At 43.7% G+C, this 21,903-nt stretch overlaps 9 protein-coding genes across 9 annotated transcripts; 6 read left to right on the forward strand and 3 right to left on the reverse strand.

Annotated features, from left to right (window-relative positions):
- Positions 1–639: 639 nt before the first annotated feature.
- N7483_009665 (uncharacterized protein) lies at positions 640–1,336 on the forward strand (the record flags this gene model as incomplete). The annotated part of the gene is made up of 2 exons (XM_057093092.1): positions 640–809; positions 835–1,336. 2 exons carry the CDS (start codon positions 640–642, stop codon positions 1,334–1,336), a joined length of 672 nt encoding a protein of 223 aa, XP_056944266.1.
- A 1,062-nt stretch (positions 1,337–2,398) lies between these two features.
- N7483_009666 (fungal specific transcription factor domain-containing protein) lies at positions 2,399–3,052 on the forward strand (the record flags this gene model as incomplete). The annotated part of the gene is made up of 2 exons (XM_057093093.1): positions 2,399–2,520; positions 2,575–3,052. 2 exons carry the CDS (start codon positions 2,399–2,401, stop codon positions 3,050–3,052), a joined length of 600 nt encoding a protein of 199 aa, XP_056944267.1.
- Positions 3,053–5,858: 2,806 nt separating this feature from the next.
- Positions 5,859–7,040, reverse strand: N7483_009667 (glycoside hydrolase family 16 protein; the record flags this gene model as incomplete). Its single annotated transcript, XM_057093094.1, has 2 exons — positions 5,859–6,156; positions 6,229–7,040. 2 exons carry the CDS (start codon positions 7,038–7,040, stop codon positions 5,859–5,861), a joined length of 1,110 nt encoding a protein of 369 aa, XP_056944268.1.
- Positions 7,041–10,780: 3,740 nt separating this feature from the next.
- Positions 10,781–12,451, forward strand: N7483_009668 (uncharacterized protein; the record flags this gene model as incomplete). The annotated part of the gene is made up of 11 exons (XM_057093095.1): positions 10,781–10,888; positions 10,954–11,046; positions 11,097–11,252; positions 11,427–11,492; positions 11,550–11,576; positions 11,629–11,731; positions 11,797–11,873; positions 11,998–12,039; positions 12,094–12,211; positions 12,310–12,367; positions 12,427–12,451. 11 exons carry the CDS (start codon positions 10,781–10,783, stop codon positions 12,449–12,451), a joined length of 873 nt encoding a protein of 290 aa, XP_056944269.1.
- Positions 12,452–13,328: 877 nt separating this feature from the next.
- N7483_009669 (sugar transporter) lies at positions 13,329–14,375 on the reverse strand (the record flags this gene model as incomplete). Its single annotated transcript, XM_057093096.1, has 5 exons — positions 13,329–13,536; positions 13,597–13,728; positions 13,780–13,996; positions 14,053–14,138; positions 14,194–14,375. The coding sequence occupies 5 exons, from the start codon at positions 14,373–14,375 to the stop codon at positions 13,329–13,331; spliced, it is 825 nt and encodes a 274-aa protein (XP_056944270.1).
- A 1,642-nt stretch (positions 14,376–16,017) lies between these two features.
- On the forward strand, positions 16,018–17,177 carry N7483_009670 (uncharacterized protein; the record flags this gene model as incomplete). The annotated part of the gene is made up of 5 exons (XM_057093097.1): positions 16,018–16,108; positions 16,167–16,380; positions 16,429–16,498; positions 16,840–16,954; positions 17,008–17,177. The coding sequence occupies 5 exons, from the start codon at positions 16,018–16,020 to the stop codon at positions 17,175–17,177; spliced, it is 660 nt and encodes a 219-aa protein (XP_056944271.1).
- Positions 17,178–18,068: 891 nt separating this feature from the next.
- Positions 18,069–18,884, reverse strand: N7483_009671 (2-deoxyribose-5-phosphate aldolase; the record flags this gene model as incomplete). The annotated part of the gene is made up of 3 exons (XM_057093098.1): positions 18,069–18,084; positions 18,146–18,456; positions 18,516–18,884. 3 exons carry the CDS (start codon positions 18,882–18,884, stop codon positions 18,069–18,071), a joined length of 696 nt encoding a protein of 231 aa, XP_056944272.1.
- A 691-nt stretch (positions 18,885–19,575) lies between these two features.
- N7483_009672 (uncharacterized protein) lies at positions 19,576–20,833 on the forward strand (the record flags this gene model as incomplete). Its single annotated transcript, XM_057093099.1, has 2 exons — positions 19,576–19,724; positions 19,786–20,833. The coding sequence occupies 2 exons, from the start codon at positions 19,576–19,578 to the stop codon at positions 20,831–20,833; spliced, it is 1,197 nt and encodes a 398-aa protein (XP_056944273.1).
- A 295-nt stretch (positions 20,834–21,128) lies between these two features.
- N7483_009673 (fungal specific transcription factor domain-containing protein) lies at positions 21,129–21,839 on the forward strand (the record flags this gene model as incomplete). Its single annotated transcript, XM_057093100.1, has 2 exons — positions 21,129–21,595; positions 21,641–21,839. The coding sequence occupies 2 exons, from the start codon at positions 21,129–21,131 to the stop codon at positions 21,837–21,839; spliced, it is 666 nt and encodes a 221-aa protein (XP_056944274.1).
- Positions 21,840–21,903: the final 64 nt, after the last annotated feature.

The raw sequence follows: 21,903 nt of genomic DNA on the forward strand, positions 1-21,903 counted from the left end.
TTTTTATTTTTTAAGTGACAGCCCAGGTGCCTGATGTGCATAAGATGGATAGAAATAACACAGAGCTCCTTTACCTCAGACTGTTCCTACATCTTTATTTCTTGAAATGCTGGCCAGGTGCTTTTAGATCAAAGCTTTTCATCTGATCTTCATGATAGTTTGAAGTCTCAGAAATAATTTAATCATACACAAAAACAACAGTCTGACATCTTTTTACCTTAAAAATTCAATTCAAAGTATACCAAGTAATCGTGATATACTAAGTGGCGACTTTGTAGAATTCATACCCCGTGATGATATTCGGGTTTCTTAGAATTCGTTCCGTAGTGGAAAATTTACCCCACAATCGATCAGGTCTGATTCGACGTTTCTTTTGACTTGGTCCCTTCGTTGCATTGAACTCCATCTTGAGAACTTGAACTTCAATTCTGGGGAAACATTTCTTAAGCTCCACGGGATAAGAATGGTTGGCCATACCCAGAAAAATATAGGGAGCGCAACCGAGGACACACAGCCGACACCCCCTGAACCAAAACGAAGGCGGCTTCGAGCGGTACGTACTCATACAGTCAGCTTTTTTCCAAGGAATATCGATATTAAATTCATATAGTGTGATCCTTGTCGACATAGAAAGGTAGGATGGCCACTCCGTATGCTGAGAAGAGACTCGCCAGCTCACAGGGCCTTTTCAGATCCGATGCGACAACTTACCCGGTGCATGTCGGAATTGTCAACCATACAATGACAGATGCGTTATCACGCGGGATGAGCGATCTGTCCCCGATCGAGCAGACAAGCGTCTCAGCTCTGTATTAACCGACCAAATGCTAAGAGGCTGACCGCGAATTCCATCCAAGACAACGCTCAGGATGAACAAACGGGCCATATGTCACCAGTAGCGTCCCCGCCATTGACAATCAGTACCAACCATCACTTTACAGATACAGTGGGATCACCACGAAATCATACAAGTCCAGTGAGGAGAGAGGGTTTGCTCGTTCGACACCATGCAAATGCCTCCGATGTATCAATCTCTCAGAATGAAGATTCCACCGCATTAAACTTCTCTCATGGTGTAGAGAATAATGTGCAGGGCGCTGTGACCACAGAAGTTGGTCGTTTCCCCAAAGTGAGCAAATTTGCAGGAATCACATATCCTCAAGTATTTGCCAAATCCGCAGAGGAATTATTCAAATCCAGCACACCTCATATCGATGTGATGGGGTTCTTTTGTCCAACTATGAAGTTTGCGGAGGAATTTCCTTTGGAATCCTTCGATCAAATACCGTTGGTTGACAAAAGTGTAGCGGATCGGTATCTTCAACGTGAGTGTTAGAGATTTAATATCCATTTGAAAACGGGTCGCTAACCGGGTCGCTAACCGGGTCGCTAACCGACTTGCAATTTAAACTCAGGCTACTTCAGCATTTATCATGTTCTGTTCCCTTTGTTTGATGTAAGAGCTCTGCATGATAAATATGAAGCATTTTATCGCGAGGGAAGATGCTCAGAGATTGGTCCGGTGGCTTGTATTTTCCTTGCAATAGCCCTTGGTAGTGATGATCGCGACATTGCCGATATGCATTTTCGAACTGCCTGTTGTATGCATGGCGACCTCATAGCTCGTCCATACTTACCCAGTGTTCAGGCATTTATTCTGATAGTGAAGCCACCCACTGGATTTTCAGCCATAACTGAGACAGCTGCTAACATGGATGGATTAACAGGCACTCTATCTCATGAACACCGGGCGAGAAAGCCAAGCTCTTCTGCATATCGGAATCGCAACAAATATAGCTCAATATATCGGTCTTCATCGCAGCTTATCAGCTCACAACCATCCACATGAGTTTCAATTTGTCTTGAAGGAACACAGTCTGCGGATTTGCATCTGGTGGCCTGTTATTGCCTTGATAAGTAAGTCTGGAATGAATATCCCCATTCAACTCCTTCTTTCCTAACGTCTCGCCCTAGAAAACTATCCTTTGAACTCGGTCGCCCGTCGACTATTTATGACGGCGTCTGTGATGCTGATTTACCCGATATGTCTCAAGCCTTTACGCCGTCAACTCAATCAATGATTGGCACTCAAATTCCTAACTTCTTTACCTATTTCATTGATCTTTGTCAACGCCTTTCAAATATCTCATCCCGTCTCTTCAGCATACATACCTCGAAACTAGATGGAAAAACTGGAATCAGTCTCATCTCCAATGCTGATACTCTCTTACAAGACTGACGGGCTTTTCTTCCTGAAGATCTCATTCCCGGTCATGATTTATTTGAATATAAGAGCGAGATATTTTCTATCGCTGCTAGTCTTTTGAATTGTACTTACTTGAATGCGTTGGTGGTCGTGCACCGGTCTTCGTTGATTGGTGGAAGCCGCTCTCATTATATGAGATCCCATCCTGATCGTCGTATTGCCGGGTCAGAGAAGATCTGTGTTGAGGCTGCTCATACCTTGGCGCACGAAACAAATAATCTCATCACTGAGCCACGCACAATCCCAGTCCCAAGGTAATTTTGGCGTGATTATGAATAGTATACTAATATAAGGCTAATTATGTCTAGTTGGGTCAACCCATACGCGATCAATTCCATTGTCGCAATTTTCATTGCTCTCATGAGATCTCCGCGCAGGTGGTCTAGAGAAGTGGACCTCGCGTTACTACGAAGCATGCATCATTGTTTCCAAAACCGAGAGGATCCGGCTCTCATGGGTCGGTTTGAATCACTACTGGATATGTTAACTAGAGCTGTGGAAACACACTCTACTGTGAATTTATCCTCGCCGCAGATGGAGGTTGGTCGACACAATCTCTCCCAGGCCGATACCACCAGTTGGTCAGAAACAAGAGGTGGTGAGATGCATCAGAGTGGCATTTCCGACTTTGGCGATACTTCAAATCATCATGAAAGAGATTTTCAATTCGACGATTTGTTCGGCAATCAGTGGAATTCATGGAACTTTCAGTTATGGCCCTTGGCGCCGGTCGAGGAGGAGGATGGAATGTATATGAATGCCCCTGGTAGTGCTTTTAATGTATAAGACTCTTATCATGTCTCAAGTTTCATTCTATCATCCCATGTATTTCATCCCATTTATTTCATAGTAAATGTTCCGATCAACTCAAATCGAATTTGTATCCTTAAAGGCCATGATCCATAATTAGATACAGTCAACTGGTCTATTCTGCGGGGTCGATCGAAATTCACGTGATAAACGCGGAGATGATGTACTATTACCCTGATCGACGGCCCCGGGAAGCTTCCCGAGGTCGTTAAATCGATGAACCCTGTACGCAATGTTTATGGGACCTCCTAATTCCATACAAACACGATTGCCAAAACGCCGCAGGCGGCCAGGTCGTTCATGCGATGCTTGCTATACCCACAAGGGGGGATTGACTGCTTCATAATTCTGTCTCCGCTTGATTTAACACGTTAGAATAGATCCGATGTGATGCAACAAAACCAAAATGCGACTGGTGCTGGCACCAAAAATTAGAATGGACTTATTTCAGACATTCAGAGCTTGTTGGAGCAGAAAATACAAAAACCTCACAGAGTGATGTAACTCAAGCGTACGTGCACTTGTCGCGATGTTACATGTGCAGGAACAAGGAATTAACATTGTCATAGGCCCATCGCTGATGTTCCTCTTCAGCCCATGGTTTCACCAGAATTGGTTTTACCTTCATCTCACACTATAGGCACTGTACACGGTAAGATTGTACCATTTCATCGCCGCTCGCAACGCGACAACTAATTTACCTCCAATAAAGAGCTGTCAACAAGTCAGCCTCTTGACTCCGTGCTTGCATGTCAGGTTTTAGTAGCAGAAAAATGGGCGCCGGCATTTGCTCGTTATCTGAAAATCGCGGGACGACACCTAGGTAACATTTGCACCTTTGATGGGGCACATGTTCTCTCTGCAAGCAGTCGGGAATGGATCAAATCATGCACAGGGGAAGAATTCCAACTAGGAGAATCTTTCCCCCATTGATACTAATCAATGGCAGCACTCGCTCAAAACAAAGTCTTGTTCAGAAAGCTATTTTGCCTAGACCTCAGCTACCAGATAAGGCCGTTGTCTTTCAAGAATTCGAAAAATATCGATACTCGCCATTTGGCTTATTTTTCCCCATTATTGATCCGTCACTCCTGCAAGATACTGTGAAGGCGGCATATGGTGGAGAAACATCAGCAGCATCTCCTGGTCTTAATAGCGCGAAAGCATGCATTTTTGCCTTCCTTGCTCTCTCATCTGTTGTTCGTGGGACCGAGCTCTCGTGCTTTGACTCAAGTGTTGAGTGTTATTATGAGGCGCATTATCTACTATCAGATGTTTTCAATGAGCCTATTGGCCTGGATGGTCTCTAAGCCCTTCTTTTGCTAGTGAGTTATCATACATCATTCCTTGAACCCTGTTCTTGTTGGAAGATATGACCTTGGTATTGATGCCTTCCATTTATAGTGTTTAACTTCGCAGGGCCTTTCAAGGGACCCACAAACCATTGATTATCTTCTTTCAACTGCTGCCCGTTTTATATACCACTTAAAGGGTCACCTAAGACCTGATACAGTGTGGGAAATTCCGTCCATGCTAAACTATCATGTACGGTATTTGTTTTGGATAACGTACATCTGCGACAAGGGGTTCTATTTAGTAACAGGGCTAGCCCCAGTCCTTGATGATTTGCAATGTCATCTCGACTTCGCTGCACTGCCTCCTGATAGAATCATTCAGACCGACATAGGACCTCACATCTTTGGAGATCCAGTTCCCGGATCATATGTCCACACATACGTTCATTTGGCTATCATTCAGTCTCGAATACTTCGAAATCTTTACTCACCAGGTGTCATTCAGCAATCTCATGCTGATCTTCTGCGATCAATCCGAGACTTGGATCATTCTCTCGAACAATGGAAGAATTCAATACCTCTTGCGAATAGGCCTTCCTTCCTCCAGTTACCTGGCAGAACCTCTCAGAAGACTGGCATGACATCTTCCATCTTCCACTTGCAATATCACCATTGTATGGTGATGATTCACCAGGCCAGCAGTCGCTGTCCGTCGTGGGAACAGAATCAAAACACTCACGATACGAGCTCCAGTCTCGCAATCTCAGTGATTGCCAGTCGCAATTTACTTGCTGCGTTTCTTTACTCTCGATTTGAACTTAATTCCCAAAATCTCTTGTGAGTGCCCAACCCTACACCTGTTCGACTCGATAACCATCTTTCTCTCAATACACTTCTCCGTCTAATCCGATCTCGTCTTTAGGTTTTCCCTTTCCTATTTCATTCAAGCAGGTTTCATCCTCTTCTGCAAAATCCTCTCTCGTCCCAACGATGAAGGAAATGATCAGGATTTGCAACTCATTGGGATGGCTTCCCAACTTATTGAAAAGCACTGCCAAAATTACGTTCCGGCTAGCTATGCTGAAAAACTTAAATTTGCGGCAAAGTTCATCAGCGAGCTGAAACGTCTCGCTCAGTGTGCGATTGGAAGACAAACCCCTGATTTATAAGGTGCGGGAAATGATGTCACTGCCAATTTGTTGTTTCGCGCGGGATTGACTATTTAGGGATACATAGACCTTTCCTTCTTGATATGTACAGAGGGATTGATTTTTATGAGAAAGAATATTTGAAATGAGTATGTACATGTGTGTTAATTAAGAGTTGACTGTCTCTTTGCTGAAACCCGGTACCCAAGGCCGTGAAATGATATACAAAATGTGAATCAAAAAAAAGAGTGAGAAGAATGTAACATCGTCTTTATAAATCAACGCCAAATGAAGCAAAAAGAAATTTGACCGCAGCCAGTCCAGTAAATAATCATTCCGTTAAGGTACCTTGTGGTAGCTCTGTCGAGTACCCCAATTGGCCTGCCCCCATTGAGCCTGGTATTGCTCGAGGTTCTTGAGCTCCTCGCCATTGCTGGCATCATCAAGGGCTCGTTGAAGTCGGCCTTGTTTGCGCTGTCGAATACACCACCAGGAGAATGCAGCGACTAGAATACCACCGGCTGCAGCTGCACCACAGTAGACACCAATGTGAGCACCTTCTCCCAAATTAGCCCATTTTTGAGCTAGGGTTTCGGCTGGTGCCTTATTAATCACTTCGCTTGCGGTCGAGTTTCCACTGTAGTTCAAAGTTCAAGTTAGATTTGATCTGACTTTATCACGAACTCTATCATCTCGTATAATAACTCACCTGATGATATCTATACTATCGTAAGATCCGGTGTGACCCTCATATTCGTATTCCTTTCCGGAAGAGAAATCCTTCACGCGAATTCTTTGCACTGTCATGGTAAAAGGAAGATCATCCCAATTGACCAGACCACCACCCCATTCGATATTTCCGGTAGACTCGCTTGGAATTCCGACAGGCCAAACAGCAACCTTGACTCGAGAAGGTGTTTGCGGGTAATTCTTTCCGTACACGGTCAGAGCTTCGGAGTAGTTGACTGTTCTCCTGAGCTCGCCATCAATCCACCACTCAAGGCGTTCCTTATCCCAGTATGTAGTATAGTTGTGGAAAGTAGTGTTCGCGTCGGCGGCATAATGGATTCCACCACGATCGCTAGTGGTTGTGTTGCCTTTGCCGAAGAAATCAGACTGCACGGCACTAGTGTTATATCCAACCCATTCCCAATCGATTTCGTCCTTGTCGTCTGATTGTAGAATCACACTGCTGATGATTCCTCGTCCCGTAGCCATCTTGGCATGTACCTCCATCACGCCGAAGAAAATATAGAAATTCGAGACCAAAAGAGTGGATGCGTTCTCGGATTTAATTGAAAAGTCGGCACCTTCGTCGGTATAATCGGCTTCACCTGTTTCCATGTCCCATAATTTACTGTTAAGAGTGGAATTGAACCAGAATGTGTGCTCCGTGCTGAGCGCAGCATCGGCCGGACATGTTGAGTTCAATGGATTGCATTCATCCGTCGCGGATTCGGCAGCCGAGAAGCCTAGAAGAGCCAACAGGAAGAAAAGAGTGTAGAAAGGAGAGCGCGCCATGATGGCGAGATTGAATTGTAAAAAGAACGTCGAAGGAAAACTTAGTCCAGCTGAGTTAACATAATTTTCATCCTCGCCTCATGAAATTCAGGAGATAAAAAGAAAGGAAAGAAGAGAAAAGATAAGGGTCAAATTGGGCTTGATCAAATTTCCAGGGGCTACTGCGTACAAAGTGCCGGGGGACCCTCCAGGGGCACCAATTTCCATTCTCACGAACCAGTAAAAAGCAGCGTGACCGGGATAAACCGATGAACCGATAAGCGAATTCATCTTAGTGCCTTAAAGAGATTGGTTTGGGGGCTTGCACTTTAACAGCTAAGTGGGCTAAATGGATACGCCATGGTCTTAGCTTATTCTTGTCCCTCCTGAGCTATCAAGTCCTAATTTTGGTGACGAAGATTAGGGCACTCTGGGGTAAATTAAAGGGGAATTTTAAAGTACATCTTAATATATCTTAAATTATTTCAGTTCCTTGGGTAATATTTCTCTAATATAAATCATTGAATCATGTTCCTGCCAAGTATTTAATAGCCGATTCCCATGGTTAAGGTTCAGGGTCAGTTCAGGGTCAATTCAGGGACATGACCCTGTATGGGGAGATGGTGTGGATTTTTTTTTGCTTTTCAAGTTTTCACCTAAACTGATTCAGCGGACAAAATTATACATTGTACTAACTTGAAGAAGTTTAGTTATCTTCGAAGATTTCTTTCAAATTCGCCACTAAGTGGCACTTAATATCCACTTCATCCACTTTATCTCGTGACTAAGCGGTGCGGATAGCCAAATCTATTGGTTAAAAGGAGAGGCCGCGTATACACTGGCCAGGAAAGGCAGTAAAACACCTTGACATTAATCTTGATAAAGGTCAGGGTGGATAAATCCTGCTGCAGAGACTCCGGGGTCGCTTTTGCCAAATTGCACTAAATTATATGAACTGATCAAGCCAGCAAGATTCTAGCGATATCGAATAATTATCCCCTGGAGAGACTAGCGGTCCACGGGTGGCGCTTACCGACATTCTTTGGCTGTGCGAATGTTGATACTAGTATGATAGTATCTCCACTTCCAAGGCTTGGGTTCATGAATTGCCTGATGCATTAGAAGGCACAATTGGGTGAGCTAGAGGCGAATCGGGTTACTCCGGTAAACTGTTCATCATGTACTTATATCAAGTCTCGAGGTCGATGGACTCTTATGAATATACCGATGGAATGAACTCTACATACTATAGATACTACTATCAAGATTATTGCCAGGGATGTGCTTTCGGTATCTCCGTAGCAAGCTCCGAGACACTACCGAGTTCTATGTACTAGCATCATGATGCCAGCTTTAGATTAAGGATACCTTGGAAATGCACACGACAGCAAGTATTGATGTTACTTTGGGGATTTGGTATTCTATGCATGTCAATCTCGTTAATTTTAAAATCTGAAATATCTTATTTGACTTGGAGAATTTAGAAGTATTACGAGCACTTGAAGCATTCATAAATGCAATCGTGAGCCCTTTCCGATGAATAGCTTTCAACTCGTGATATGAGATAAATCTACCAGTTACATACTCAAGGCTTAAAAATAAGCTTATTTCATTTGTCTGAACACCAATTTCCATCCATGGAACTAGGTATGTACCTGCATAACACCACCTGGGCACATTTTAGAATGGCTCCGATACACAAATCCCCAACTTTCTATCTCCAATTTCAGGAGAATCCATGCGCACAACATGGACAATTGATTATTTTTAGCCCCAAAATTATGTCTTGGCGCTTTGGGCTCTTGACGATCATTGATTTACGTTATTCCAAATTGGTGCTCAGTGTCGGTTTCTTCCGCCGCTCAACATCCTGCACGCTGGTCCACGTGTATTATTCTTTCAATGCTTCAAATATGTCTAATGAAATGAAGCGATTGTTAGGATTAAGGACTCGGGCGCTGTGATTTTTCTGAGTCGTAACTTCATAGCCAAGACCTCTCGTCGCCAAGGAAGCCCTATGGGTATCTCATTAATCATTGGATACGTAGGTATAGCTAGCCCGGGATCTTCGTCAGACTGGCCACGCCACAAAACACAGTTTAATTGGAGTCGCAGGTGAATGAAGAACACCTGGGAATACGAGTACGAAACCTTGGAAACCATGTACATTAATTCTGCTAGTTGACGGATTCTGTTTCGAGGTTGAACACATACGGAGTACGGAGTAGTGCTCAATCATTTGGGTTTGATACCATGAATAGATTCATAAATGTAAATGATTAACTTCAAAGGAGTATTTTCGAACTGACCGCGCATGATGCCCTTTTTGTTTCTCAATGATATAATGAAATTCATGCACAAATGTTCCCACGGTGGGTCCAAAAAATTTGACAAAACTACAAAAAGATGGACTCGCGGGGAATCGAACCCCGGACCACTCCCATGCTAAGGGAGTATTATACCACTAAACCACAAGCCCAGTAGATATCAGAAAGCTGGATTTTAGCCTAGATAAACCCCAGAGTAGTTCTCAGAGTCTCCAGCTGAGCGAGCACGTTTAGAGTGTCATCTCGGGGAACCAATTCATCCATGAAGAGATTTTGGACTCGCTCTGACTAGGAAGTTTGAACAATTATCACGCCTTCAAGTTACTACTACTAGTAGTCCGAGTCCTTTCGACATTGATACTACTGGCAGACACTGGCATCAACTCCAATGCTTCCGAGGTTGAGTTCAAGTTAGAAGCCAAAATATATATTCAGAATTTCGGAGTCACTCAACTCAACTGTCAAAATTATTCAAGGTTCAACTTGAATGGATGAACATGAATGATGGATTTGTGTACATTGTACCTCTGAGTCCACCCAAGCTGGCACTGCACATGTGGCACCTGGCATGAATAAACTTCAAGTTTTGACATTACATGTCCATCTGCCCAGCACTCATGTTGAGGTGGAGGTTCCAAGGTCGAGATCAACCTTCCAAGGCTTACCCGTGGACACAGAATGGATCTTGAATTGATTCTTTCAATTGTTGAAACATTTGGAGCCCTGGAGTTCCGCCTTGCGGAATGTCACGGTGAGAGTCGATTTCAACCTTGACCCATCCAGTCCTGCATGTAAGCTGAAGAACTTGAAGCTGTTGTAAATACCCGACGCCGCGTTATGGATTGATGATTATCCATTCAAATGTTTCTTCCAGCTCTGGAGGGAGCTAATTCACGAGATTGGTAATAAATTAAGCCGATATTAAGGTACTTCCAGATGTCGAACTTCCAAGGTTCAAATGAGACAGAATTTTGAATAGCTCGTACTAGTACTAGTAGTAGCGTAACATAGTCAAGTACAATAGGACTGTAGATCCAATAGACGCACGGAGTACATAATTCTCAAATTTACGGGGAACCTGTCCACCTCGCGTCATCCGCTTTGATCTAGTCAACTTTAGGATGAGACTGGAGCGGGCGGATGTTCATATACAACTTCCGCCTCCGCCTCCATCCCATTTGCACCATGCTGATCATCCAGTGACAGTCCCACCTACAGTTCCGCCTGATATACAGATTATCTCGAGCTTGAAGTTATTCCCCGCAGAGGCATCTCCGCAATTTTCAATCTCCACCTCGATTTTGTCGGAAGTAAATATCAACTATGGAATCTTCCGAGCCTATAGGTAAACCACGACTCGCGAGGGAATAAAGAAACTTGAAGAAAACGTCACTCAGCGTACTTGAAACCGCGAGAATATTTGAATCAAGAAAGATGATCAAGAACCAAGCAATTACAGGCCGGACTGTGCCCATTGAGCATGGCCATGAAAAGCCCGCACCAAAAATGCAATACGTTCGTCTTGGTAATAGTGGATTGAAAGTAAGGAGCCTCAAGCATGCTAGCCAATCATCTTCTCCAAGACCTTTGACTGATGATATGAAAAGGTGTCGCGCTTGATTTTTGGTACTGCGACTTATGGGATTAAATCCGATGTCACATGGCGCGTCGAAAAGGAGGAAGCCTTGACCCACCTTCAGGTGAGAATTGCTGCCAGAAGTTTTCTTGCCATAGGCGCTAACCAAAATAGCGCGCGTGGGAGTTGGGCTTTAACACTTTTGATACCTCCAACTTCTATTGCAATGGTGTCAGTGAAGAGATTCTTGGAGAATTTATCAAAATTGTGCCTCGGGAAGCAGTCGTTATCATGACCAAGGCAACTCTTAGTTCCCAACTTGGTGTCATTGTATGAATAATTAATTTTGAAACGCGATCAGTGCCATTTTCCAGTTGGGGATTCCTCTAAGACTGGACCAGCTGGATTGACTCTTTCATCGGGTAGCAACCGAAAGGTAACTTGACTAATTTCACTTTCGACGAATCCTTAATGTCTCTGACTAACTCTATTTAACCAATTCAGCATATTTTTGACAATGTCAAGGAAGCTCTGAAGCGTCTTCAAACTGACTATATTGATGTCATGCAGGTATGAAATTACTACCACCCGGCAATATTGAGCTAAATCCTAACATAAAAAAAACAGCTTCACCGATTCGACTACGACACTCCGGTGAGTATTTGATTGATTAATCCCTCTATGCAAAATTCTAATAATTCACTAGATCGAGGAAACTATGCAGGCCCTACACGATGTTGTCCAAGCTGGCTACGTGAGATACATTGGGATGAGCAGCTGCTGGGCTTGGCAGTTCCATGCAATGCAGAGTGAGTGATCACTGACCCATGTTTTCTTTCTGAGAGGTCAGTCACTGATTATATTTAATGAACAGACTATGCAATTTCAAACAAGCTCACGCCATTCATCATTGTCAAAACTTCTACAACTTGCTTTACCGCGAGGAAGAACGTGAGATGATGCCTCTTCTGAAACACCTTGGAGTGGGATCAACCCCGTGGAGTCCTATGGCAAAGCCGTAAGTCATCAGTTTCAACTCCACACATGTCTCCTCTCGGATACTTATTGATTTAAGATCTCTCGCCCTCTTGACCGTGCCTATGAAACCGTTCGCTCGGTAAGTGAAAGTCATGGCCAGTAAATTGATCAGATGTACTGATAGTCCATCTAGACTTCCGATGCCTACCACGATGAGGCAATTTTGGGAGTTGAGTGGGAGAAAGAAATCAACCGCCGCGTGGAGACACTTGCTAGAAAGCGGAACCTGCCCATGGCAAATATTGCACTTGGTATGAAGGAGCGCGAATTTGGGTCCTTCACAAGGATTCCGTTGCAGCCCCGATCGTTGGCTGCTCGAAGGTCGAATGAATCGAAGAGACAATCGCAGCCTTGGATGTCGAACTCTCGGAGGAGGATATCAAATATCTGGAGGAGCATTACCAGCCGTAAGTCTAGCTGTCACTAAGTCCGCAGGGAGAAATGCTAAATGGAAAATCAAATATAGTCGCAGCACTGTGGGATTCACCTAAGCATAGTGATGATATGGTATGATATTGTCTTGGGTTCCTTATGAATAGGTAGCTCTGCCATACTGGTCCACACATGTACATGTTCTATCATCTATGTTAGCCCACCGTGAATGACTTCAACTTCATACAAATTGGATCATATATTGTAAATTCGAGAACTTTTCACCATTCATCCGAATTGGTGTAGTGGCTAACATCGTCGTCTCTCACACGACAGCCGGGGGGTTCGATTCCCCCATTCGGAGTTTTTTTGCTGCATGTCCATACGGGACCCACGACGAACAAAGCCTGACAGATTTGCTACATGCTTGATTCACTGTCCAAAGATTTACGGAGTACACTTACCCTGCACTCTGCAAGGGGCTGTCTCTAAGGGAAGCTGTCATGCACGCCCCAAATCCCCCGACGCTAAAGGATCAATATCCCTAGCTCAATTCCATACCGTAATGCGCGAAAAGGCTCAGACGTTGTGGCCTTACCCGCAAGGATCCGGCGGGTCCATAGCGTGGAATATTGGTGCCTGAGGCTACTAAATAGTAGGTGCATACCACCAGTTGACCAGTAGCTATAATGACATACCTCCAACAAGCATCGTGATGCTCAATTTACTTGGTAGTAGAATTAGAATTAATAACTCAGATGCATTTATGATTGCGTCTAGGGGTCACTTGAATATCAAATGTGGTTGGGATTGATATTACTATATATGGCTGGCGGGCACCTACTTCGACCTCGGGACTAACTTGACATATGAATGTCTACTGAAGCGACATAAATCCAAATATAGAATATGTAAGGTGGGTTTCCATTGAAAATAGTTCCGGCAACTCAGGTCTTCATTTCTCATATCCGATCATTAATTTCTTGAATAAGAACTTCAGGCATGTTCAACATCAGATGAAGATGGGAACTGGATATGGGTCTTTTTACCCGTTTCCACATCACTATGCTTGGATGTCTGCTTCAATTGATTTGTGCCTTCGAAGATGTCTGATATATCCTCAATAGTCATCCGTCTTGTCTCTGGAAAATATAAATACGTGACCACGATGTAAAGGGCAAGGATTGCGATGTATACTCCATAACTGTTCCATTTTACTTTAGTGCTGGTTTCAATATTTTGGAGCTGTTCAGGGATAACTCACTATTTCCATCCAATTGCATCCATGGCGATAGGGTTGACAAATGTGTTTACCGTGACTGCGATATTCTGAATCATGACGAACAGTACCATGCCTTTCATTCTCATTGAAAAGGGAAGTATTTCGACGGGGTACCTAGAGATCAATTAGCGCATGTTTTTGGGGAGGACGAATTGCAAAGCTCACACAAATTGAAGGGGTGTCCAAGCAACATCGTATACCCCGAAGAAAAGGAATAAGAATGGAATCACTGCAAGCCCATATGAGCTCTCTCCACTGGTGGCGTGTTTGCCAGATAAGGCCATGGCAAAAATATATGAGAAGAACATCCAATCGGAGAATAGCCAAAGGAATCGTCGTCCTAATCTTTCTATTAAAAGGGCGGCACCCGTAGATATGATCACTGAGTCGAAGGTTAGAGAAAAGAAAGTACCATCATTTCTTTGATGGTTGACTTACGGTTCCACATTTGCACGCCGGCATTGATACAATCAATTTTGGCCGATGAGTAGATCCCGACTTGGTTGAGAGTCGGTGTGAGGTAACTGAGCGCGTATGTATAAGTACTGTGTTTCTCTCACGGTGCCTCTGTTTGCTTACTAGTTGATGATTCCGTTGCCAACCCAGTTAGTTCCAACATCAACAAAAACCAAGATAAGTAGACGATGGCGGTTAGCCTTGGTTTTGGTAAAGTCCATGAATGAAACTTCACCGCTTAATTGCTCTATCCCAAGTGCGATTTCAATCTTATGGAACTCGTATTGTACCAACGGGTCATTCATGTCACCATTTGCGTGATACTTGGCTAGAATCTGAGATGCTTCTTCTTATCGTCCTTTGCTGACTAGCCACTAGTTCCATGTTAGCTGACTGGTTCTCTACCCAATGACTTACTCCATATTCTTACTCGAGGAGATTCAGGGCACCATGAGGTGGCAATCAAGACAAAGATCGGCCCAAGCAACTGTAGGTAACAAGGAATTCTCCAGGAATATTCACTACTGATGTAAAGACAGCCGACTATAAAAAATGTGTTAGCTCTAGTCAATCGATATAAGGTCAAGGTTGTGCATTCGTACGTACAGCAAATCCAAGAAGACGTGATGCTTGCGATATCTGTGAATTTTTTAGCAGAAATTCGATACTTGAGGCCGGGATAAGATCTACAATATGTGCATGTATCTGCACATGTGAAGAGAGATGTCAGCTTAATTTCATTGGAGTATGCATCCATAACCCACAAAATCCCGATATCTTCGATCGGTCTCGCGGATGGGCGATTTCTTGTAGCAGAGTGGGTCCTGTAGCGAGGCACATCGAAATCCCAATACCTATGAGGGCTCTCCCACTGCAGTACATGGCACGATTGATAGCCGCCGCGTTTATGACCGAGCCGATGATCTGAAACATGCCAGAATCTCGGTCAATCTCCAATTCATCCGCCGTATATCGTCATCCCACTTACAATGATAACTGTACCACTATACACTGCAGCGCGACGGCCCCAACGATCGGCGATTAGATCGGCAACCCATGAAAAACTATTTTATAGTTGATGATTAGTCAAAGCCCTCGGATCATCTGAGGATAATCAGCCCACAGAATTGCCGGAACAAAGAGACAAGCGGTTATTCCACCAAGCCTGTAGCCTTCCGGATAGTTGAGAAAGGATTTCCAATGATCTATAGACTCCAAGCCATTCAACAGACTCCCATCATCTGCTATTTTGTTAGCATATTCTATATGAATTTTATGTAGGAGTACCAACACCCATTGACAAATGTTACGCCACAAAGCCCGATGAAATGCCACACATTGCGACGAAGACCTGGAAAGATGAATTAGACATTGAATCCATGGGAGTGTTTCTCAAGTCCTACATGGGTCTCGCGACCAGCATGGATCTGTATTGTTTGGAAGTTCACTAAAGTGTATGCGTACCACTGTCTCATCGAGTGTTTTGGTGTTTGTCGATTCAGTCTCCATAGTGATCATGAGGAATCAGAAAAGCGCAAAATCGTGTATGCAGGTCAGTAGATCGGTACCTATTGCGACATGAATGAGTGGAAAGGAAATGTTCTCTTTTTAATCCGCATAGTACTAGGATGGCATTCATGCCGTCCAGCTTGTGTACAGTATTTCCTTAGCCACTTTCCCCGCAAATTTACAGAGTAAAATGTAAAATCCGGGGAAACTTGGAAATCTGGGGAACGACTTCGGAGAGGCGGGTAGTGGCTGGCGGGGGAAGGCGGAAGCAGGACGGATAGTTGGAGTTTTGAAAGTAGTTCAACGGGGAAGTCAGCTGAGAAGAAACCATAAATATCAGTTACTCCAGCATGACGCACTAGGAAAATATCAATCGAGTCACCTTTTTTTTTTCTAAATCAAATAGTTCACTAGTATCAACAGCCTCGACGAATCAAAATGTCTGCTCATCCCTTGTCAGCCGCTGCTCTTTTCAACTTGAAAGGATGGGTCGCAGTTGTTACTGGAGGAAGCACTGGTCTCGGTCTGGGTAAGGCATTGCTGATAGACAAGGATTTAGTTCCACAAATTTACTAACTCTAGACCAGTCGCAGCACGCGCGTTGGCTGCAAACTGTGCCAAGGTCTACATCACTGGGCGTCGTAGTGATGTCCCAGAAAAAAGCGCTGCAATTCATGGATCTCAAGAGGCCCTTGGGCCAAGCGGCGGTACTATAATCCCTCTTCAGATGGATGTTACCTCAAAGGAAAGCATTGAGAAGGCTGTGCAGACTATCCAGAAGGACAACGGTTATGTCAATGTGTAGGTAAGACAAACCTCTCATTTGAATTCAATTACTAACGTGATAAGACTGCTCAACAATGCTGGCATTGGCTCGGGCGTGCAGCAGCAGCAGCATCTGATGGAGCCGAAGTATATGGTAAGGCTATGTGGGAAGAGAGCATCGAAGATGACTTTCAATCTGGTAATAATTATTCCTTTCATTCAAAATATCCCTCTCTAACCTTTATGCCAGCATACCTCTCCAACTGCACTCAAGTTTACTTTGTCACCGCTGCCTTTATGCCACTCCTGGCAAAAGCTAAAGCTAAATCTAGTCCTACTGGAGTTCCAGGAAACGTGATTAATACTGCATCGATCAGTGGCTTTACTAAATGGTTTGTACTGAGGTTCAGACGGGACGGACATGAAATCACATTGCAGGTCTCAAAACAGTCAATATTCTTACGATGTAAGAGTCATTAACTACCGTGATTTTAGGATGTTGTTAACGATTCGCAGTGTAGCAAGGCGGCCGTGATTCATTTGACGCGCATGCTAGCTTGTGAGCTGAGCCATGAGAATATCAAAATCCGAGTAAATGGGATATCGCCAGGTATGTGATATTTTTATTTTCTGGTAAGAGTTTATTGTAGCTAATAGATACAGGGTACTTTCCAACCGAGCTTACAACAAACGCATTAGATTCTCAGAATGAGAGTCCTTGGCCCCAGGATGAATTTGAGAAAGAAATAAAACGCGTTGGTGCCAAAGCCAATCGGCCAGGTACAGCCCAAAAATTTGCTACAGTGAGCCCCACATTCCAGCACGATAAGTGAATCCAAGACACGACGAATATTGACTCGGATGATTTTGTAGGCTATCCTCGACTTGGCAGTGAATAACTATATTTGGGGTCATATCATGGTAGTAGATGGGGGATTGCTGCTCCGTCATCCCTCTTCTGTTTGAAGTTCTATTCATAAATGTGAGGTTGTTACTAGGAGATGGAGATATGAGACAAATGTAGTACGTAGAATCGAAGCTTTCTTTAGTAAAATTGTCAACTGAAACAAGAGAACGAAGGATCGATCTATACATAGTTTTTAGAGTCATAAAGCTGAGAACTTCGAAGTCACTATTCAACAAGTCCTCACGCCGCGCTTTGCGTGGCACTGCCAGTAGAGTAGCGGGTATTTGGAATTGGGAGAGGTATGTCCTCAGCACGCGAGTGCTTGACCAGATGTGTCTACATCCTCTCAGACAGAGATGTTCACATAATTAAGTACAGGGCTTAGTCCAGATTTCCGAGTCAGTAGCATCTACAGATAAGTGATGAGCTACACCTCTTTGTATGTAAGTACCTATGGGGTTATCTACATGGTTGCCTACTGGGTTACCTACATCATTACTTAGAGGGGAAGAGATAGCTAAAGTGAGACATATCCTGAAGTAAGAGACTACTAAAGTGAGAGATAGCTGAATGAAGAGGGATATATCTATGTTTAGATGGAATATAGAAAAGAAAAATCTAGTCTATTGGTAAATCTGGGTATTCTGCCAGACGGTGAGGAAACTCGAAAAACCACTGCAACCCAAATAGGAAAGGAGGTCTACTACCTAAGATTTTTTTAAAAAATAATAGGACTTATAAGTAGCATAAGGATGGCGCGGAGGATATAGAGATACACAAGGAAGTTTGAGCCTCCATAAACACGAGAAAAATAAAGTCAAATTTGATCTGATCTGTACAATATTGGATGAAACCCTTAATTCAATCTCAAGCCCAGTCAATCCTGCCTTGAACATGGCACCGTATCCGTCTAGAATTGTTCCAGTTTTGGATGCGCCGAATCTCCTAGCCCCAGCCTTGTAGTATGTGAGAATAGCTTCGATCGTGTAACAGCCACCAGATGCTTTGATTATAGTCTCTGGCTTAAGAATGGACCGAAAAAGTTTCAAAGAGTGCTCAACATCTGGTACTTTATCAGGTCGAGTACCAGTGGATGTCTTGATGAAACCCACGCCAACACGCTCAGCAGCTAATGCTACAGCTTTGAGCTGGTCATCATTGAGAAAGAAAACCTCCACTATAGCTTTGATGATAACTCCATATGGCTAGATAGAATTAGCTTCGTGGGTGTCTAAGGAAAATGATTGGCATAGGAATTGCATACCTTTGCTGTCTCAACCACGGCGCGAATGTCCTTCTCAACGTATTCAATGTCACCACTCAGAAGTGCGGATAAGTTGACCACCATGTCTAACTCCTGAACTCCATCCTCAAAAGCTAATTTTGCTTCCAAGACTTTTACCGCAGTATGATCACTTCCATGTCGATATCCAATAAATGTTTGTAATTTAATGTCACTCCCAGCAAGAAGACTGCGGGCCTGCTTCACTCGGAAAGGTTGAGTCAGAAATTGACCAGTCTTGTATTCCTTTGCAAGTTTAACTCCGTCAAGAAGGTCTTTCTCCGTATGGAAGGAATCGATGATGGAATGATCAATCATTTTCGCAAGCTCGTCAACTGGGGGAGGCAACATTTTATGTTAGGAGGGGAGGAAAAAGATTGCTCATATTGAAAGAATCCGAATAATTGACACTGGGGCAGCTTATTAAGACAATGAGTGTCCGGAAATTGTTAGGAGGTGTGCCTTTGGAACAGCTACAGGAAAGAACACGTATGGGGGGAAGTGCGCGGAGGGGAAGTCTGCCCCGACACGTCGAGAGCTATCTACCTAGCCACCTTGGTCTGAACTATACAGACCACGTGATCTAACAGAAATGCATCGCCTAAAAGGGAAGAGAGAAATTCATGAGCCAAAATTCATAGTAATAATTGGAGTTTAGGCCTCGGTTGTATGTTAACTGTCTTTTTCTAAGCATCTTTCGCACGATGAAAGCTCAGGAAGAATGATGGTAGAATCATGAAAAGGGCCACTGCGTAGCGACGTGATGTTCCTAGCGGCAGGCGGAATCGGCTTTCCCGCCATAAAACTGTCTGTGCGTGGATTAATTCTAGGGACCTTAATCCTGGGATGGAGGCATTTAGGAAGGGATCATCGAATGATCTTCACTCATAGCGTTTCCCCACAGAAAGTGTTCAACCCCGGATTTCACAGAGTGTATGGAGTATCTGCGAGGCTGTCATATTGATACGAAGCCTGTCAAGAGATATTTCGATATAGTGTGATGATATTGATATCCCAATCTTCGTTTTGATCTTTGTCAAAGATGCCACAAAAATACCCTCGTAAGCGAATATCAGTCGCATGCCATTACTGTCGACATCGAAAGCGCCGGTGCGATGGGGAGAAGCCACAGTGTGCGTTGTGTAGGGAGTCCAATATTGCCTGCGAATATCCAAAACAAGTGATGGAAGAGTATGTCATGTTATTTCTTATCCGTGTGCGTTCTTCAGCGGCTAATGACTATTGTGAGTAGAGCCTTACCAAGGCGAGAAGCAGTTTCGCAAAATCAAAAGATCCTTCTTCGTCGTTTAGATCGACTAGAGAGCCTTTTGCGTGAAGAATCACAGCAGCCAGCACACACCAGAAATGCCAGTGAGAACGATGATCAGTCTGAGGAGCCAAATTGTGAAGTCCGATACGATGATGCGGAGGATGAAGCGTCTGATGTCGGGATAGAGGATCTGAATTATGCGGAGCATCAAAACGTCTCAAATGATTTGGATAATGGGTTTCATCAGATGAGTGAAACTCATCAATCGCTGTTTCTGTACCCACCGAATCTGAATTCACTTTCAGCGGCCATTACGCCCGATAGCACTTTATGGCATGCAACTAGCCCGGTCTCAGCGAACCTGTCCTCCAATACAGTTGAGATCGAGAAAAATGCTTTGGAGAATAATTCAGAAATCCCTGAAATGAATGATCAGCTTTTAAGCATCTCAGATGGTCATCTTACAATAGCTGGTAGTCTATTTCTTCTTGAGCCTATTCGTCGACTGATCGGGGAGTACCCTGCAAACTTCTTCTATCATATTGAGTCTATACGAACACCTCCATTTGAGAACTATAACAATTCGCCAAAAGAAACGTTACAAAACCTGAATCTCAAGGCTAATACAGTTAATTTACTTTTATCAACCTTCTTTACTGAAGTCCACATTCATTTTCCGATTTTGAACTCCGAAACATTTCGCATATCTTTCTACGATGTTATGAAACAAGGTCCTTGTGAATCTCTGGAAATGGCTCTTTGTTTGACTGTTCTCGCGCTTAGAAAGCTGGCACTGAGCATTCAACAAGACGGGTCTATTCATGACAATAAATCAGAAAATGGCCTTGAATATTTCGTCCCAGCTCATCAAATCTTGTTAGCCAGCTCATGGGCATGTTTTGATCTTGACACCACAATACCTACTGGTCTTCTGTCGTCTATCTACCTCTCATACATGAGCTATCCCCTAACCTCCTGGCATCTGGCATATACTGCTTCAATTAAACTTCAGTTGATGATTTCTCAGTAATAAGATTCACGCTCCATAGATCGAATGCCTTGAAAGCTGATATTGATCATAGTACAGAGAAGGGTTATTTATCAACTGGAAAGCAAGAAGCAGTTGTCAGACTTTGTTGGGCATGTTTTATCATTGAATAGTAAAAGAGTCCTGGAAGGATCGTGTTGAGTCGTACTGACCTTTCAAGTGATACATTGGCAGAATTCTATCTCCCTCGAAGCGGAATTGAAAATATCGTGCATCAGATGCAATTTCCATATTTTCAGCAAAGAGGTAGACACATTGAGCTATTATTTTTCTCCTTATGCTCTATTCGGTCGCATCTCAATCGAATCCATCACGCCATATACGCTGTATCTGGGTCGACAAAAATTGGAAGAAGGAAAAATTGACTGACAGAAGCATGACCGCATCCTCCCCTGAACAAGAATCTCTGGCATCAATATCTTCCTTGGAATGTGTTATCAACAAACTTACGCGCCAACTGGATGCATGGTATTCTTCACTTCCTGATCCAATAAAGCCCGAGTTGGACCCACAAGCCCCATGCTCCCTCGTGAAGAAATGGCTTCGTTCGCGCTACTGGTCAGCCCGCCACATTATAACTCGCCCATGTTTGCTTTACGCCATATCGGCGACCAATTCAAGCCTCGTTCCAACCTTCGTGATTCAAAATTCTCAAGTCTGCATTGAGAGCTGCCGCAACTTTGTGATCAATGCCGCGGAAGCCTTAGACAAACAGACACAATATGCATGGAATATGATACAGGCGTACGTATAATCGACCTATTCTGACACTAAAACTGACTGAAATAGGTGCTTGTCTTGTTCATTGGTCTTGACGGCTGCTGCTAGAAGCCCGGCTCTCCAACATCTTATATCCGATCTGGATGATATATTGACGAAGGTCATTGCTATAGCAAGAAAGTGGAGACGACCCAATTCAAGCATACAGTTTGTTGATTGGATGTTAAGCACAATCCAGAAAAGACAGAGACTATATGTGGTACCTTGACTTAATAAGAATTAATGATTCGAACTATTAATTGAATAAATACCACGTTCAAGTCATTCTCATT

This window comes from Penicillium malachiteum, assembly GCF_028827825.1.
Source record: "Penicillium malachiteum strain IBT 17515 chromosome Unknown utg000004l:1.0-4883003.0:1.0-4884900.0, whole genome shotgun sequence".
Taxonomy (NCBI): Eukaryota; Fungi; Ascomycota; class Eurotiomycetes; order Eurotiales; family Aspergillaceae; genus Penicillium; species Penicillium malachiteum.